The sequence below is a fragment of the Mustela lutreola genome, chromosome 7 (genome assembly GCF_030435805.1).
Source record: "Mustela lutreola isolate mMusLut2 chromosome 7, mMusLut2.pri, whole genome shotgun sequence".
NCBI lineage: Eukaryota > Metazoa > Chordata > Mammalia > Carnivora > Mustelidae > Mustela > Mustela lutreola.
The window spans coordinates 125,050,134-125,069,329 of record NC_081296.1 but is presented as its reverse complement, the minus strand read 5'-3'; the positions used below and the strand labels follow the sequence as shown (position 1 = coordinate 125,069,329).

The 19,196-nt window shown below is 41.7% G+C and overlaps 1 protein-coding gene across 5 annotated transcripts in view; it reads right to left on the bottom strand.

The window, feature by feature from the left end:
• Positions 1-19,196, bottom strand: part of EFCAB11 (EF-hand calcium binding domain 11) — a 141,183-nt gene that overhangs the window by 55,168 nt on the left and 66,819 nt on the right. For 2 of the 5 annotated variants that reach the window (XM_059182531.1, XM_059182530.1), the window contains exon 5: positions 9,984-10,190. The exons of 2 other annotated variants lie outside the window; for them this stretch is intronic. In XM_059182531.1, coding sequence (XP_059038514.1) covers positions 10,073-10,190 — 118 coding nt within the window. In that variant the 3' untranslated portion in view covers positions 9,984-10,072. Of the gene's footprint in view, positions 1-9,983; positions 10,191-19,196 lie in introns of those variants that run through there. One more of the 5 variants, XM_059182527.1, reaches the window with a different exon arrangement.

The window sequence follows — 19,196 nt, the reverse complement described above, 5'->3', positions numbered from 1 at the left end:
GCATTGCAGATCTGAATTTTGGTTGGAGGAACGGAACCCCAGGAAGTTACGGAAAATGTCTTGCCCAGGACCCCGCAGTAATCTAGCATGAGGCTGGGTTCAGACTAAGCAGACTCCGAATCTCCATTTGTGCGGAGCTCACCGAGTCACTCACGAGGCTGCTCTTCCTTCAGGTATATCACAGTAATTAACTTGGTGCAGAGACCTTGGAAGGTTACAGTAAACACTTCGCTTTGTGACCAGGCAGTTAAATGTGTAAAGGTCCCTACCCTCTATCTGATCATTACCTAAAGGACATTCCTATCAGGCCAGAAGTGATTTGCTGGTGCTTTAATATAGGCAGCCTTTTCACATCTCCCTCCGTAGCTGCCGGAATCTTGGCTCACACCCAAATGCCCCACTTGGGTTTTGTTCAGGAAAGATTTCCTCCAGCTGCTTTATTTGTTCCACGATTACATGTATGAGCTTCCAGAATGTACAAGATCACAAGTCAAATGAAAGGCTTCAGTTCCCAATTCACCTAAAGAGATAAAATTTGAAACCAATGAAACAACAAAACATGGCTAAATGAAGGGCTAAGTATAAATGAGACTGAATAGTTTTCCTACTAAAATGTCAGCACATGCCAAAATGCGAAAGGAAAATAGACACTGTGGGGTAATCAGAGTGTCTTTGTGCTCCATTTATGGTCACACTTACAAGGGGATTCAGACTTGCTCTTTAGCATTTACAATTTGAGGCAGAGCAGGCTGACAGAAACAAAAAAGCTTTGTATTTAAAAATAAACAAAAACTTGTTTAGCCATGTTCATAGCCGCGTAATTCACTATAGTCAAATAGTGGACGTAACCCAATTGTCCTTCGATAGGTGGGCGAACAAATGAGGTATACCCGTACAATGGAATATTGTTCAGCCTTTAAAAGGAAGGACATTCTGACACAATGTGGATGAACCTCAAGGACAGGACATTAAGTTAAATAAGTCAATCAAAAAAGATAAATACTTTAGGATTTTACTTATATGAAGGACCTCAACTAGTCTAACCTGCAGGAACAGAAAGTAGAATGGTAGCTGCCAAGAACTGGGAGAAGGGGAAAATGGGAGTTGTTCAATGTGTACAGAATTTTGGTTTTGCAAGATAGAAAAGTTCTAGAGTTGGGTCACACAACAATGTGAAAACAGTTAATGCCATTGCGCTGTACATTTAAAAACGGTTACGAAGGTTAATAAACAAAAAGAACAACATAAACTATTCTAAGGATTGGAAGAATACATCTAGAAATGGCATTTGGGCATCCTGGGTATCACTGGATCATTCTGGGCCGTCACTTACACTGAGAGCCTAAGGGTCAAGATCAAGAGATGCAGATCTAAAGGGAAAACACGCAAGTAAAAGGAACAAGGGTGGGTAGTTACTTGTCGCAGATGGAGGAGTAACTGAAGAATACACAGATTAAAACTTATAGGTCACAGGGCATGAGAGGAAGATGAACTTTAGCATAAAAATGGATAGGCTGACCCCCCAAAATCATCAAATGCCAGAAACATCTGGAAACTTAAGAGGCAAAAATCTGAGGTCTCATGAATCTCAAAATAGATGCTGGAAAGTTTATAAAAGGCCAGGGTGCAAACATCAGTTCAGCTTCAAACACATCATACATGTCGGTCAGTTGTCCTTAAACCACACGGTCTTGCCAGACAACTGCTGGATGTAAAGAGAGGACCAAACAAGATGAGACCTTCTGGGGCGCCTGGGTGGCTCAGTGGTTAGGCCGCTGCCTTCGGCTCAGGTCATGATCTCAGGGTCCTGGGATCGAGTCCCGCATCGGGCTCTCTGCTCAGCAGGGAGCCTGCTTCCTCCTCTCTCTCTCTCTGCCTGCCTCTCTGCCTACTTGTGATTTCTCTCTGTCAAATAAATAAATAAATAAATCTTTAAAAAAAAAAAAAAAAAAAAAAAAAAAAAAAAAGATGAGACCTTCTGAATATGGCTCACAAGCAGTGAAGATGCTCTCATCTGGAATAAGAGTTCGTTGAGAAGAAGGAAACATATAGAACGTGGATATACATGGCTGTGGAGGCTGCGGCGGGGGGGGGGGGGGAGAACTTCGGATCCCCCAGCTGCTGGAAGTATTACCTGCTCAGAGTTCTGGTTGAGAACCTCAAGGGTCTCCCCCCAGACAGAGGAAGTTGCCTTGCTAAAGGTGATGGCCCCCACATTCAAGGCCTGGTCACTGCGGAAGGACAGGTACCAATCCTGTCTGCTGCATCTCTGCAGAGGGGTGGGCCCAGCACGGCTCACAGCACTGGCCAGGTCTGAGTCACATTTCACCGTCTGCTAAGCCCGCCTCCCTGGCTCCGACATGTCCCTGGTTCCAGGAGCCCCCTCAACAAACTTCCTGTGTATGTATTTCCATCTTGGAGTCTGTTTCCCAGAGCCCAAACTAAGACACAGCCATAACTTGTGTGTTTTGTTTTAAATTTAAAATTTAAGCATGTATTTTTCCCTGATACTGTGATTGATGTCAAGGCCCGCATCTTAGAAACCAGGTCCATGGTTCAGCATGCTTTCTCCTCTCTCCTGCACAAACTACACCTAAAATGCATTAGCGGTGATTTCCTATTTTAGTTTTCCTGCAAGCATGAAAACTGAAAGGCCACTAGAGAACAAATTAGATATGTGGATATGGAATCCCTCTAATTTTTTTTTACCTCTCCCCTACAGTCTAATAGCTATCTCACCCACAGCTAATCTGTGATAGCTAATCCATAGCTAAATTTTTTCTAAAAATTTAAACACTTTAATACGCATAATATTCACCATCGTAACTACTTCTTTTTCTTTAAGATTTTACTTATTTGAGAGAGAGACAGGGAGACAGAGAGCACGTGCCTGGGGGGAGGGTCAGAGGGCAGAGAGAATCTCAAGCCGACTTCATGCCAAGCAAGGAGCCCGAATCAGGGCTCTATATCAGGACCCTGAGATCGTAACCTCAGCTCAAATCAAGAGTCGAACGCTTAACCAACTGAGCCACCAGGTGCCCCCCCGTCGCAGCCATCTTAGCCTTTTTAAGTGTACAGTTCGGTCATATTAAGTACATTCACGTTGTTGTGCAACCATCACATCCATCCAACTCCAGGACTCTTTTCACCTTACAAAGCAGCAACCCTGTCGCCATTAGACACTAAGTCCTCACTCCCTCCTTCCTTCAGCCCCTGGTAACCATCATTCTACTGTCTCTATGAAAATAACTACTCTAGGGATCTCAGAACTTTTTTTTTTATTTGGTATCTTTTATTAAGTCTTTCCAAACTTAATTTTTACAGAAAAAGTGGCTGTCTGTGGTACTTACATTCTGTTTGCCTAATATTTAATTAAGTCACCTAATTACAAGAACAAGTTCAACTGGCAGAGATAGGTTTGAGAACAAACAGCACAAACAGGTTTGGGAACAAACACTACTCAGTTAGCTGGAGCAGAAGCACATGAGTACCCCAGAGACAAGCCTCCCAAATTATCCGCATTCAAAGAGCTGCGGGCATCTGCACGACTGCTTTGAATAGGGACTGGAAGCTTCTTTCAAGTTGGTGCACTGGTTAAGAGAGCTTCTTCTACTATATAAAAACAGGCACTGCTAGTATTTAGTGAGCACCTATTATGTGACAGGTACTATATAATTTGCATTACCTCCCTTAATCTCATCACCCACAAGGCAAATATTATTGTCTTCATTTTACATACATACAGGAAACCAAGGCACAAAGAACTCACGCAGTTTATCCAAAGCCACACCCTGGAGAAGTAGCAGGGTTGACATTTTCTTTTTTTTCTTTTTTAATCAGAACTTTTTAAAAAAAAGATTTTATTTGTTTATTTATTTGACAGACAGAGATCACAAGTAGGCAGAGAAGCAGGCAGAGAGAGAGGAGGAAGCAGGCTCCCTATGCCCCAGGGTTGACATTTTCAAGTTGCTGTGAATTAAACCCTGTCCTCACTCTACTGACTCTACTGACCCTCCAAATGAATATTAAATAAAAGAAGTAACAAGATTAAAAATATAACAAGTAGGAACGCCTGGGTGGTTCAGCTGGTTAAGCATCTACCCTCAGCTCAGGTTAGGATCTGGGGTGTGGGATCGAGTCCTGTGTCGGGCTCCTTGCCCAGCAGGTAGCCTGCTTTTCTCTCCCTCTGCTGCTCCCCCTACTTGTGTACACACACTCTCTCTCTGACAAATAAATAAATAAAATCTTAAAAATATACATACATAACAAGTAAACCTTTGTTTTCTACTGGCATTATACCAAATGACAAAATATGTCACATCTAGCTTTTTTTTAAAAGACTATAATTTAACAAAAGAGGGATGTACTTAAATCCTCACAAGAAAGGAGTGAAGGTAGCACAATCTGCAATTGTTACTTGTTTATAGAGGAAGGATTTCAGTTAATGAAAGACGTAAGTGTTCAGTGTTTGTAAGGAAAGAACCAAAGTCAGACATGTTAATTATGCTATCAGATTAACACACAATAAAGAATAAGCTGGAAAATTTATAGAATATAATAAAAGCTAAGTGTGTTACATTTCAAGATAGTATTTTGAATTAAAAAAAAAAAACTACACAAAAAAGCCCCCCTGCCAAAAACCCCAGAGAGCCAGCACATCTAAAATAATTCATAGAGTCAGCTAATAAGTGACTAATTGAAGAGGTTGCATTACAACCAATTGCACCAAAACCCACATAGAAAAACTAAGCGACAGTTTTTTATTTAGAAGTATTTTCTGAAGAAAATAAAGCATGAGTTTGTGGTTGTCTTTAATTATTATTATTTTTTTAGATTTTTATTTATTTGACAGAGAGAGAGTAGGCAGAGAGGCAGACAGAGAGAGAGGAGGAAGCAGACTCCCTGCTGAGCAGAGAGCCTGATGCAGGGCTTGATCCGAGGACCCTAGGATCATGACCAGAGCCGAAGGCAGAGGCTTTAACGCACTGAGCCACCCAAGCACCCCTGTGGTTGTCTTTTAAAAAGAAAAATGAATGACATTTCAAAACAGATACAGACAACATTGTAAGCAAACTGGGGAAAAAAAAAAAAAAAAAAGGAGGCATTTAAGATTGCCAAATCATACTGGGTAGAAGCAAGCTCTGTGTGAGAGCCGATGAGAGACCTGGGAGACAGAAGGGCCCTTGTCCTCCATGACCAGGTGGCAGGTCTCTTCTACATCCACAATCAGGAGGTCACTCATTGGTTCCCAATGTGTCCAGGACATTGAGATATAAAGACAGCTGCAGAGATTACAAATAGTACAGCAGAGCCAAGAAAGGCTGCTTTGCTGTTTTAGCTCTTTTCTGTACTGACAATCCATGAAAGGGAGGGACATCAACAGACACACGTCTAAGACCCAGGTCTTCTCCCAGATATCCTGGGACAACTTCTCTTTCATGGAACCATCTGACCTTGATGCCCATTTCTCAAAGGAATACCTTCCCTGGTTGTCCCACAGACACATCCCAAATTGATGTCATCATCAGCCCCACCCCTTCTCTCCCCTTATGTCTGTCTCCTGTCACACTGAATGGAGCCACTATTCACTCAGACTACCAGGACAGAAGCTTAGGAGTCTCTACTTTCCTCCAGTGCACATCCTATCACCAGGGTGCTATGGATTCAGATGCAAAACCCCATTTGAAAGCATCTGTTCTTCCTCCATTCCTGTAGTTTAGGGCCTGGACTCTTGCAAGAAGTCCCCTTCTTAGTAGTGATGGATTTGGCAAGGAGGTTTGATACATAATCTCCTTATTTACTGAGCTCTAACTTTTAATCTAAATGCCATGTTCTAATTTCTTCATCAGCCAAGGTAGACTCTCTGGGGGAAAAATGATAAGAGAGAGAGGGGAGTTTCCTTTAGCAATAATGATAAATTTGTAGCATCCCACTTAGAGACAGAAAAACATCGGGTAACACCAAAAATTCACTTGTAGCCCAAACACAATGGACAGCTTATTCTTTTTTTTTTTTTTTTTAAGATTTTATTTATTTATTTGACAGAGAGAGATCACAAGTAGGCAGAGAAGCAGGCAGAGAGAGAGAGAGAGAGGAGGAAGCAGGCTCCCCGCCGAGCAGAGAGCCCGATGTGGGACTCGATCCCAGGACCCCAGGATCATGACCTGAGCCGAAGGCAGTGGCTTAACCCACTGAGCCACCCAGGTGCCCCTGGACAGCTTATTCTTAAGATTCTTTTAGCCAATCAACAACCTGTCTCCTGCAAGACTCTCTTAAACCACAGTGACCCATTCTGGGTGAACACAGAAACACTTCCTAAGTAATTTCTCCCAGGGAAGATCAGTAAAGATGCTCCTTGGGTCTCTCAACATGGTAGCCTCCTAGAATCTTCCCAAGAGTATCTGTGCTAAAGCACAAACTTCAGACCTGGCTTTGAATCCCAAACTCCACCACTTACTCTGTCTTCAGTCAAGTTATACAATCTTACAGAGAAAGAGAACATACGGTATTTGCTTATAAATATGGCTCAAGGGGTACCTGGGTGGCTCTGTGGATTAAGCCTCTGCCTTTGGCTTGGGTCATGATCTCAGGGTCCTAGGATCGAGCCCTGCATCGGGCTCTCTGCTCAGGGGAGAGCCTGCTTCCTCCTCTCTCTCTCTCTCTGTCAAATGAATAAATAAAATCTTAATAAATAAATAAATAAATAAGGCTCAAGTCTAACAACAATAGACATCAGCAAAGGGCCAGGTACTGCCTCCAGCACCTGGGATCCAATGATGAAAGTTCTAGTTCTGCCCTAGAGTTTCAGCCTAATGGGACAGAGGAAGGACACAAGGAGGGAATATTGGGGAAGATGGAGAAGAATTAAAAGAGAACATACTCAAAATGAGGTATTTAGGTAATAACCCAATGCCCGATACCTGGTTCACTTTAATAAATACCTTTTGGTTGGTTTTTTTAACCCCTCTTCCCCCACTAGGGATTATAGCTGTAACCCAACCTAACTTTTCTCTTCTCTTTCTGAAAATTCACATATAAAACCACCAACAAGACACCTGGTGGTCACCAGCTCCGTTTTCGGAGAAGCTCTCATTTCACTGTAACGTGCTCCTCTCTGAAGGCTTGTTATTTTTGGCACCTGCTCTTCTGATCATCCACGAGTGCTATGTAATTGGTACTCACTAGTTCACCTGGAAACAGGTTTCTTAAACTTTTCTCCACCTCCATTAAGAAAGTTTCTCAGGGCAGATACATTGTGAATTGATTTCTAGACAAGAAAAGCTCATAGTGTGGCACGCAGAGAGAAAATGACATCTTTTGATTCTAACGCTTCATGATTTCTACTGCTATACCTCATTATCTTACATTATCTGTTATCTTCCACAAGAGAATAAAAAGGAAGTGGACACCAGAAATAATTAAGTGGAGACTAGAAGTTCTGATACCCAACTTCTGTTCACAGATAAGAAGTGAGATAAATAACTTGGATCACAGTTGCTTTCACAACCTGGACAGTATCAAAGGCAGCAAATTGTGGTGTTCCGCGTTATAAGCTGTGGTCGTTTTAAGATGTGCCCACAGATAACCTTGAGGCCCTATAGGAGAGCTTCCTCCATGTTCTCCTGCTCTCCTGGACCACTTGTTCCAGACAAAGCCAGATGCCATGTTGTGAAGACACTCGAACAGCCCTGACGAGAGAGACTCATGTAAACCACAGGCACTAAATCAGCAGGTATCTGAGAGACCAACCCCTGTAAGTGAATTCTCCAGCCCCAGCCAAGCCTTCGAATGACTGTGACTCTGGCCAACATCTTGAATGTAACCCCATGAGAGGGTATGAGCCAGAATGACCAGCTAAGCCACTTTCAGATTCCTAACCACAGGTATTGGGTAAGATACTAAATGTTTATTGCTTTAACCTGCAGAGTATGAATACAACCCATTCATTTGATTATCAAATATTTACTGAGCATCTGATCTGTAGTGGAGGTGCCTGGTGCTGGGAGTACCACTGTATACCATAAAATGCCCCATGAGATGAGAAGGGGGAGATGATGGTCTGCCATTGACAGAGGCTGCAGTAACTTTAGGGAACAGTGAAGAGAGAGTACATGAGGAACCCAACCATACCTTCCATGGTGGAATCATACCATATGGTAGGCTTGATGACCAAGTTAAAGAATAAAGTAGTATATTCAGGTATTCTGAGATTTTCCATTGGAAATAGATGTAACTGACCCTCTACCATGGTCCTCTCACTTCATAGAAGAAAAACTCCAAACATTGACCCAAGGTCATACAACAAGGATAGGCAGAGAACTAAGTTCCTGTGACTCCAGTTCTAAATGTACTTTTTCTTGACTGGTTCCTCTTAGGAGTAAAAGGCATTTTTCAAGAACCAGAATGAGGCCAAAGTGTATTTCTCAATTCTAAAAAGTGTGTTGTTACTATAGCATACTATCTCAGGAGCTATCAATCTGGGGCATTTTTGAAAAGATACAATCAACAAAGAAAAAGCAAGGTGGATGTAAAAAATGTCTTTGAAGCTATTTCGGTTCCTACTGTCAGAAAATGTTTGAATTTAAACTCTAGTAGGCATAAAATAAGCTTATAGAAAATACTAGTTTTGGAATCTGAATCAATGACCTAGAAATAAATCTCAGAGAGGGATAAGCAAAATTTTGAAAGAGAAGAATCAAAATAAAAACGTTATTTCCAAATGGTTTGTAAAAATAATGTTTTTGAGTTACAACGTGAAAATAGGTACATTTTAAATCTACAGGTATTAATAACAGGCTAGCATTTTGTTACTAGTCTGGGAAGGAGTGGAGTTCCTTCAAAGGGGTTTCTTACTGGAAATAACTGAAGGATCTTGTATTACAGTCTCACCAGTCACACCAGCCTTTTCAGGGTCTATGGTATCTGGCATCTACTTCCACCACTTTTCTGAAGTTACTGAAATGTCAACCTTTTGTCTTTTCCCTGTACAAAATCAAACTCAGACTCTTATTTCTTGACTTCCCTGTTCACTCTGTTTTCCTGAAATACTGTCTTACCTTTGTTTCCATGAAACGATGGTTTCCTGGATCTCCTCTGACCATTCCTTGTCTGGCTTCCCTCCAGTCCATGGGCATCCTCTCCAGGCTCTGCCTGGTCCACTTCTCTAATTCTCCATTTCTGCTAATATAACACCAGGATTCTTCTGCTTGCCTAGGCTCCCAGCCCTTGGAGCAAACCTGGGCAGCTTTCTTTGCATTGCCTCTCAATATCCAATCAGCTTTTGAGGTAATCAGCTTCTTTCTGGGTAACATTTCTAAGACTTTCACATATCCTATCACATTTCCTTTCACATATCCAACTCCTTTAACCTTGAAGCAGGACCTCATCAATTAGGCCCCAGTCAGTGACAATGGCTTCTGGTGGATCACCCACCTCTTTACTCCATGGTACATCCTGCAGCCAGATGAAGACCTTTCTCATCATGTGACTTCCTTGTCCAAGAGTCAGTACATGCCCTGCTGAATCCAACCTCAGCATCTCTAACCTGGAAAGACTTTCCCCTTTGCAAGGCAAAACTAATACATTGTTAAGATCCAGCATCTTGGATGATGCCTTCACAACCTAAACCCTTCACAGCCTAACCCCCTTCCATAGTGAATTTTACTTTTCCCCACAGTTAAATCTGGAATGCTCACATCTCACATTCAATTATTGTGATGAAAAGGCAGTTCTTGTAGATGCCATAGTAATGGGGAGGGGGCAGCAGCAAAAGGGTTTCCATATATATTCACTAAATTGAACTGAATTATACTGCAGCTATGCCAAAGCTTAATTTTAATCATGTAAAGATTGAGGGAGAATAGAAAGCACATCTTGCTTCAATTGTAATGGTTATTACTTTAATTTCTTAGAATATAATAACAGAAACAGATACATACTAAAAGCATTTTTTTTTAATTAGAAAAATCACAGGGATAAAATCTTTAAATATTTTTCTTGGTTTTCGTTCCTCTGATGTTTTAGATAGATTTTATCACTCTGAATATAAAGGGGTCTTTTGGCATCTGAGGAGCTATGGATTGATGACAGTGGGTAGACTCAACGATGTGAAGGATGAATTGTGTCCAAAAAACCGTGGGTCAGACAGAGATTTTCCAAATGGGAAATGAATTCTGACAGGAAACTGCCTGCTGGGAAATGAAGGAAGGCTTTGAAAAACTAGTAATCATGATCAAATTTTCGTTGCGTTGACTGGTCTGAAACACACATGTGAAATTTATAACATAGAAGTTGTTCTGAAAAGAACTTACTTATGCAGAAGAGGAAGCCAAAGATCTTTTTAAAATTTGGCATCTATATTGTCAATGTGTTAATATGTCACAGATAACAGGTCTGCCTTACAAAATAATTGATGTTCAAGCATGTTCTGTTAGGCTTATAAATCTCGCCCACCTTCATATCTAGGGTAGCTTCTTGTTAGGTAAAACTAGTAGGAAGGAACCTGGGTGGCTCAGTTCAGTGTTTGCCTTCAGCTCAGGTCATGATCCCAGGGTCCAGGGATCAAGCCCTGCATGAGGCTCCCTGCTCAGCGGGGATTCTGCTTCTCCCTTTGCCTCTGTTGCCCCCCCTCTCTCTGTCAAATAAATAATAAATAAAATCTTAAAAAAAAAAAAAACTAGCAGGAAAGTTGCTATGAAAAAATAGATAGTTCAAAATCATGTGTGAAACTTAAAATCATAATATGTCCTTGTACCTAATTTCCTCAGCATTATTTCTTTCCATTCTGGTGAGAAATATTGTTTTCATCCACTCACGGAGCATTCACTGAACCCTGTCCAAAGCTCCAGGGACTCAACCATCCCAGGCCAAAAGGAATTCACAGCCCAACAGGGAATATCACAGGCCTCGTGGAAGGAAATGAAGAGGAAAGGGCAGGAAATAAAGAAAAACATAATAATACGGGGAAGATGTTGGGTTTACTTCTAGAGTTAATAGTTGAAGAATAATCCAACAACTCGGTATTAAAAAAAGCCAGCTAAGAATTTGGTCAACTTGATTATAGTCAGATTGTTTCCTGAGATTCTCATGTCTTTTCAAAGTCACATGAATATATTAGGCCAAGACGTTCACAAGGAACAGCCCCAAATGTATTAAGATGCTATAAAAAAGTGACTGTGTATCACTGAACACTACATCAAAAACTAATGATGTGCTACACAGCTGCTAAATGAACATAATAAAACAAACAAATAAATAAAACAAAACAAAACAAAGTGACTGTGTAGATGAGACAGTGTTTAGAGCCTATAGATAAGTATTTGTCCCTACATTTATTTCGTAAGAAATAGAACAGTTGGTATTTTATTTTCTAGTTTGCTTTTGGCAATACTTTCTTCATCACTGTAAAAGAAATTTAGAATTATATTATTATAACATTACAAAATAATTCTGAAAGACTCATAGGGAGTCATTACAGAAATGTTAGAAAATACACAAACAATTGGAAGGGATCCATATGACCAAATCTAACAATTCTGCAGAAAATATCAATACAGCAAAGAAAATCTTGGAATTGAGCAGTGCTCTAATAATAAGTTGGGGGAAAACAGAAGAAAATGCAACTACAAGTGTATACTTACTTGGCCTGAGATGTTCTTCCCTTCCTTGCCAATATCCACACCTCTCCCGTCCTCGGCAGGCCTCCCCTCTCATCCCGGCAACTGCTCCTCATTTCACCTCACTCGCTGGGCCAAGGCTGTGAATAACCTGCTACTATTTATTTTCCATGTTTTTGCCTTTCTTCCCAAATTGATCATATGACGTTCCCTGAGGACAAGAAGTGGGCCCTTCATGTCTCTCTGTTCCCAGCACCTAGGAAGCATCCTGCCCATCATTCTTGCTGATGAGGGTGTATATGCTCCTTTTTATTTATCTTTTATTTTTTAAAGATATTATTTATTTATTTGAGAGAAAGGAAGCACATGAACAGGGGGAGGGGGAAAGGGTAGAGGGACAAGGAAAGCAGACTCGCCACTAAGCAGGCAGCCTGATGAGCAGGGGCTCCGACCCCAGGACCTGGAGGTCATGACCTAAGCCGAAGGTAAACGCTTAACAGACTGAGCCACCTGGGCATCCTTCTCCTTTTCATTTTAATATCCGTGTGAATACTAACAAAACATAGTTGGTTGGGAAGAAAAGACCTGGGATTAAAATTTTTAAATGTTATATATATATTTGCCCTATTTGGAAATATTTCTAAAGAATTCAATATAGCCTTGTATTATTTAGGCAAGTAAATATTCTAAAAAATGAAACCACTCCTATTAAAAAAGCCCTGAAATTCATTTATACTGAATTTTAAAACGTATTTAAATTTAGATAGGGTGGACAGAGTACAAAGACCGTCAGACCTTTCATTAACCAATAACCCTTATTTGCACCTTCCTCTCCTCCTGCAAAACTCCAGTTTGTAAAGTTATTCTAATACATCCAATGAGGAACACTATAATTTCTTTGAATAATCGTTTTAAATAATGTATAATTATTTTATCCTATCCTGCATAATTATCCTAAAGAAACAGGATCTACATCGTTTTTTAATTCCACACACCACAGCCACACATTTAGCCTCTTTGAAGGTCAGAGACGCCCAAGTTCAAAGGCCTACAGCTTGGGGAATGTCAGAGACCACAATCACTCGATACCCTGAGCCATACTAGTAGATTGGTCACTGAATGTCAGGAGGAAGTCTGGCATGGGGACCCTTAGGATGGTCCCACTGTCCACTCTAAAAACAATTCCCTTCCCCTCTATTTGCTCTCTAACATTCTACAAATGGACAAAAAATTTTAAATATAAATAGCTCTGGGCCATCAGCATTGTCTGGCACTTTCTCAGATGCCCTCAATCCTGCCCCCACCCCACTGGTATCCAGCATCCCTGTGGCTTGGGAGGGCACAATCCCAAGGGTGTGCAGGATGCCACCCCCTTGCCCACAATGACTGGTTCTCAGATTAGGAGACACTCCTGGTCTTCATCATTGGTGCAGGGGTGTCCCACAACCTTTGGGAGAAGCCCAGGACTTCTGACCCTCCCGAGGAGAGCAGTGCTCAGCTCAGGCTGTGAGGGCAGGAGACAGCTGTAATCAGTGCTGCAACCCTAAGGGGCGTCAGGACAGGCATAGTGGACTCAGCTAAGGGCAAGGCTGAAGAATACCAGAGATGAACAGCCGAGCCGCAGCCCCAGTCAAATTACACCCAAGCACATCTTACCTCTCCTGCTTCAGTTGTGCGAACCAACAGATTTCACTTATCACTTTAGACGATTTGAGTTACAAAAGGTCACACACTGACATGCTAGGAGAAGGCAACAGACTGATTCAAAATTGCATCATAAAGTTCACCTAAGTCCTTTCTTGAAATCAGTGTTGATTTAGAGACCAACAGGTGAGTCCTGGGCATCTGAAGGAGGAAACGATGTCGCAGAGACAAGGAAAAGTCACTTTAGAAAAGGATGACTGGAGATCTGAACAATTTTTTTAAAATGTCGCCTTTTGCCTAAGCCTTGGTTGTTAGGGAACCTGAGTTTTAAAACAGAAGGATTTTTCAATTATAGGAGTTTAGACACAGTGTCAGGAGTGACTGGAAAGATATTTTGGAGCAGGGGCCTTGGTAGAATTTAGATTTCCCTTCTCTAATCTCTAACCTCCCTTCTCTAAACCTCTATACGTACAGTCGGGGCCACACAGTCTGAGTTGTCGCTCTTTCACTTAAAGGCTTAAAGTCAAACCCCAGACCTGTGAGGTTCTGAGCCTCTGACACGGCTACAACACTGGGCGACCAGTGCTGTGTGTCTCTCTCTGGGCTCCTGCATCCACGGGTCCTTCCTCTTCAAGCCTCACCGGTGGCTCCTCACAAGCACCACGGAGTTATCTTCCACTGGGTTTTGCACACAGTGTGCATTTGCCTGAGATGTTCTCCATGTGGCCTGGTCGTCGTCCCCACCCTCTTCATGTGGCTGACCCAACTGGACCCCAACTTTTTCCAGAAACACCCCATCAGAGAAGCTACCACAACCCCCAGATCCAGCAGGTCCCAGCTTACAGGCAGTGACCACAGCCTTCACTTGACCTGAGACAGCAGGGAGAGAGGTACAGGATAGGCTAGTTGTAGGGTAATTGTTTACCCAGGGTCTCCTCTCCTGACCTGACTGTACTTAAGTCCAAAGGCAGGAACAGGACTACTTGCTCACTGCCAGTTGATGGGACCTCAATTTGTTGAGTGATCTCGTGATTTCTGCTCTCTGTTTGGTGTGATACCTGGATCTCTTTCCTTCAGTCCATGTCCATGCCTTACACATAACTCACACTTGTAATCAGTTGGTCACTGATGTCCTCAGCAAATAACTCCAGCCTTCCCCAGCCCAAACCCCAAACTTCACCCCCAGCAATGGAGCATCTACTGCTGCCTTACCACATCAACACTTGGCCTTTTCTGGAACTGAGTTCAGAAGCAGTGCGAAGAATGAAGTGATAAAAACGGGGCTGGCCCCGCAATCAAGTCCCACATTGGGCTCCCTGCTCGGTAGAGAGTCTGCTTCACCCTCTGACCTTTCCCTTCTCATGCTCATTCTCTCATTCTCTCTCTCTCTCTCTCTCTCTTTCTCTCTCAAATAAATAAATAAATAAATAAACAAATTAAAACAAAAAAACCCGGGACTGGCTTAGGGAAGCTAGCCTCAGAGAGCAAACTCCACACTGAGCTGTTCTTCCCTGTTACAGCCCAACATAACTTCCTTTGCTCTCTGCCTTAATTTTCTATTTCACTTTATTTTAGGTCCTAAATAATCTACACTTGCTTATTTAATAAATAATTAATTAATATATTTTAAAAGATTTTATTTATTTACTTGACAGAGAGGTAGCACAAGCAGGCAGAGAGGCAGACAGATGGAAAGGGAGAAGCAGGCTCTCCACCAAGCAGGGAGCCCAATGTGGGGCTCAATCCCAGGACACTGGGATCACGACCTGAGCCAAAGGCAGCCGTCCAACTGATTGAGCCACCCAGGTGCCCCTATACTTGTTTAATTTAATAAACATTTTCTTTTAATGATGCAAATGCCTCTGGGTGGATTAAGCGGTATCAGTCATGCATACTTAAGTGTGAATTAGTTTAACTGAAATATTTCTCCACTATCATCTGGCTGATATCAACTACAATGAGGAAATTAAGAGTTTTGAATGGGTGCAGAGTGGGGGACAAGCAGCTGGTGATTTTGTAACAGCATAATACAAGGACACTGGGGAGTGTGAGGTACAAAGACACTGAAAAAAGGGTGAGCCTAGAGCCCAGAAAGGCAGAGAAGAGACCGCCCTTCCTTTTCTTCCTGTATTGTAACACTAACAGGACACATGGGCTTTAGGGTAGGGGCCAACCACTCTAGGAACTGAAGATGCCTGGTGGGCTAGCCTGGGAAATCAAGCATTATTTTATTCCATTTATTACTTTTATTACCCTTCTGGTCATTATAGTCCAGGTTCCAGATTCAACTTCCCCAAACTTTGGAAACCAATCCATTCTTAGCTGGGGACTATACCTTCCTTGTTTCTTCCAAAGGGGAAAACTCTGAACGATGCCCACTGTAAGTGTGCAGTAAACACCTGTTTAGCGGATCAATACTGTGTGATCTGATCACTGAATCAAAGAACTGGCCCTCAGGAGAAGCCCAGGAGAACTGAACAAAAATAAAAATTTCTTTCTGATCAGCTTCCAAGGTCTTCACATAGTTGTAGGATGGAGCGGTCTTCAAATTATGCATTATATTTCAACCATTACTGTGTATGAGATTGCGTGGTCCTCAGGAAGAATTTGTGATATGAAATCTTACTACAAGGAAAGATATTTTGATTTTTGTATCAAGCCCTCCCAAAATGAGGCTCATATAAGTATGTAGCAAGAGAAAATCATTATAAAGAATTAGGTAGTGGGCTGTCTTCTATAAAACGCTCTCCTAAAAGCACGGCAGCTGGGGGACTCTCTTCCCAGGTACTCAAGCACCAAGTACTCATCTCCCACCGTGCTGCCAGCCCAAGATCCCCCTGGGGGAGGCTCACTCGTGCTATCTCTACACTGCAGGTCCTGGTTTTAAGCATTCTCTAAGTCAGAGGAAAGTCTTTATTTTTTCTGGGGCCAAATAAAGACCAATCTGCAAGCCAAGGATAAAGACACTTCAAACTCGCCTTTGATACCCATTTCTCTTTAAGTACTTGACCTCCCTCATTAGGACCAGGAGGAAAATGACATTCACACCCCTCACAAGAATACCAGAAACCAAGCTGCCTGCATTCTTACAGAAACAAATGTGTGGACACTCGCTCTCATCCCGGCATGGTAAAGAAATATAATCATGCTTAGCTGAATAAAAATCACATGCTTGTTCCCTTCACCCCTCACACTTTAGGAATGTTTAATCCAACCTGTCCAAAAACATCAACCACACAGATACTGAAGACACTGTTTTGATGAGAAGAAAAAGTATGGAATTCATTAAAAAGAAGGGTGATCGGATCTCAGAAACCCCCAGGTTAGCCTCCCTCCAGCCCAGAGGCCACATCCTTTCCACACCACTTCTGGTCACCAAACCCTGTGGCATTCCTACTTTCATCGGATAAAAAAAAATTTTATATGCTCCCATGATATTATTAGAATTAGTGGATTTAAATGACAAGGCCCTGGTATTGTTAAAAACGTGAGTTTTAGAATCTTTGTAAGACCTAGTTTGCGTTCTCTTTAGGAGAACATGAAGAGTCACTTCACCCATCTCAAAGCTCCGTTTCAGTATAAAATGGTGGGGGATGATAACAGCCACCACCGGATGCTGTAAATATTAAATGGAAATGGGGACGCCTGGGTGGTTCAGTCAGTTAAGCATCTGCCTTCAGCTCAGGTCATGAACCTGGGGTCCTGGGATCAAGTCCCACATCTGGGCTCCCTGCTCAGCGGGGAGTCTGTTTCTCCCTCTGCCCCTTCCCCTGCTCCTGCATGCTCTCTCTCAAATAAATAAAATCTTTAAAAAAAAAAAAAAAGAAACAAAGTGCCAATAGCATTTGGTCTAAAGTAGAAAATAAAAAATATTTAGCTAGTAGTGTGATGACAACATCCTAAGGGTGAACTCACAAGGAATCTAATGTCTTAATTCTCAAGGTCAGCAAGACCAGAAGTGTGCTATCCTCCCACGGGTGATAAGGGATGGAGCTCTCAGAAACCTTGTTTTAGGCTAAGCTGTCAGCAAGGAGCTGCACTCATTCTCGGGGGTCATAAGAAGCACAAAATTCTCCTTAGAGTTTTGCCTCCTGAGAAAGGTTTGAAGAACACTTCCCTCTCTTAAAGATAGAGAAGAGAGAATTTGGAAGGGAAATAAGACGGGCTTCCCCAATCCCCAAGGACAGTGAAGTTGGTAGAGTACACATAATATTTTCCCAATTTCTCGAATGCCTGGGTAATGTCCCCTCAGCATTATAAATATAGAAAGTGTTCACAAGCTGTTTTTAGGAATGATGAAAACGAACTGTATCTAGAATTAGACCTCAAACTAAAATAATTTCTAATTAGTCTTAGCTTGAGCAAATATGAGAGCACTTAATTTGCAATGCAACAGTCCCTCCTTATTCATGGGGGATACGTTCTAAGACCCAGGGGGTGTCTAAATCAGCAGATAGTACCAAACCTTACACATACTATTTTTTTTCCTATACATACATAAAGTCTAGTTTATAAATTAGGCCCAGTAAGAGATTACAGGTATACCTCGGAGATATTGTGGGTTGGTTCCAAACCACCACAATAAAGCAAATATTACACTAAAGAAGCTGAAATGAATTTGTGGTTTCCTGGTGCACATAAAAGTTACATTTATATTCTACTTGTATTCTATTAAGTGTACAATAGCTTTATGTCTTAAAAACCCCCAATCTGCACACCTTAATTTTAAAATAACTTATTGCTAAAAATGTTAACCCTCGACTGAGTTTCAGCAAGTTGCAATCACTGATTATAGATCACCATAATAATAATAATGAAAAGTTGGAAATAGTATGAGAATCACCAAAATGTAACAGAGAACCATAAAGTGAACAAATGCTCTTAGAAAAATGGTGCTAATAGACCTGCTTGATGCAAGACCTTCAACTTGTAAAAAATGCAATACCTGCAAAGTGCAATAAAAAGAGGTATGCCAGGGCACCTGCGTAGCTCAGTTGGTTAAGCGGTTGCTTTCAGCTCAGGTTATGATCCCAGGGTCCTTTGATTGAGTCCTGCATCAGGCTCCCTGCTTCGTGGGGAGAATGCCTCTCTCCGTCTCTCATGAATAAATAAATAAAATCTTAAAACAACAACAACAACAAGAAGGTATACCAGTACCAGCAATAACTAATAAATAGAAAATTATAACAATATGTTTTACTAAAAGTTAGGTGAATGTGGTCTCTCTCAAAATATCTTATTGTGCTGGAATAGATCTTCTTGTAATGATGTGAGATGACAGAATGCCTGTGTGATGAGATGAGGTGGGGCAAATACATAGGCACTGTGATGAAGCATCAGGCTTCTGTTGACTTTCTGAAGACACATCAGAAAGGGGATCCTCTGCTTCTGGACTGCAGCGGAGTGCAGGTAACCAAAACCACAGACAGCAAGTATGCGCATAAAGGGGAACCGCTATAATTTCGCGACATATCTACCATCTGGAAAGGTAAAAGCCTGAACCTCTCCAGGATTTCTCCCACAAAGACATGTAGATATGCCATTTTCCGGTTGGATGCTGTAGGAGTCTTATAGGAAAACATCATCCTCCACCCTGCTGAAATCCACACAGAAATCTAACAGACATTCTGTAATTCATAGCAATCCGATCTAATTACGAACTAAATTTCCCTAAGCTTGTTCCAAAAACGTATTATGTAATAGTTGATACATATAAAGAGTGAATATATATAACAAATAGTTGCAAAAAAAAAAATAGTTGCATTATGAAGCATGATAAAAAAACCCAAACTTGCAAACTCACCCCATACCTCACTAGAAAAGGACCAGCATTACTGTAGCTGACGGCACGGTCTTTCCTGATCTCAGCCCCGCGCCTCATCTTCAGAAGTAATCACTCTTCTGAATTTGGAATTTATCATTCCCCTGCTTTTGAAA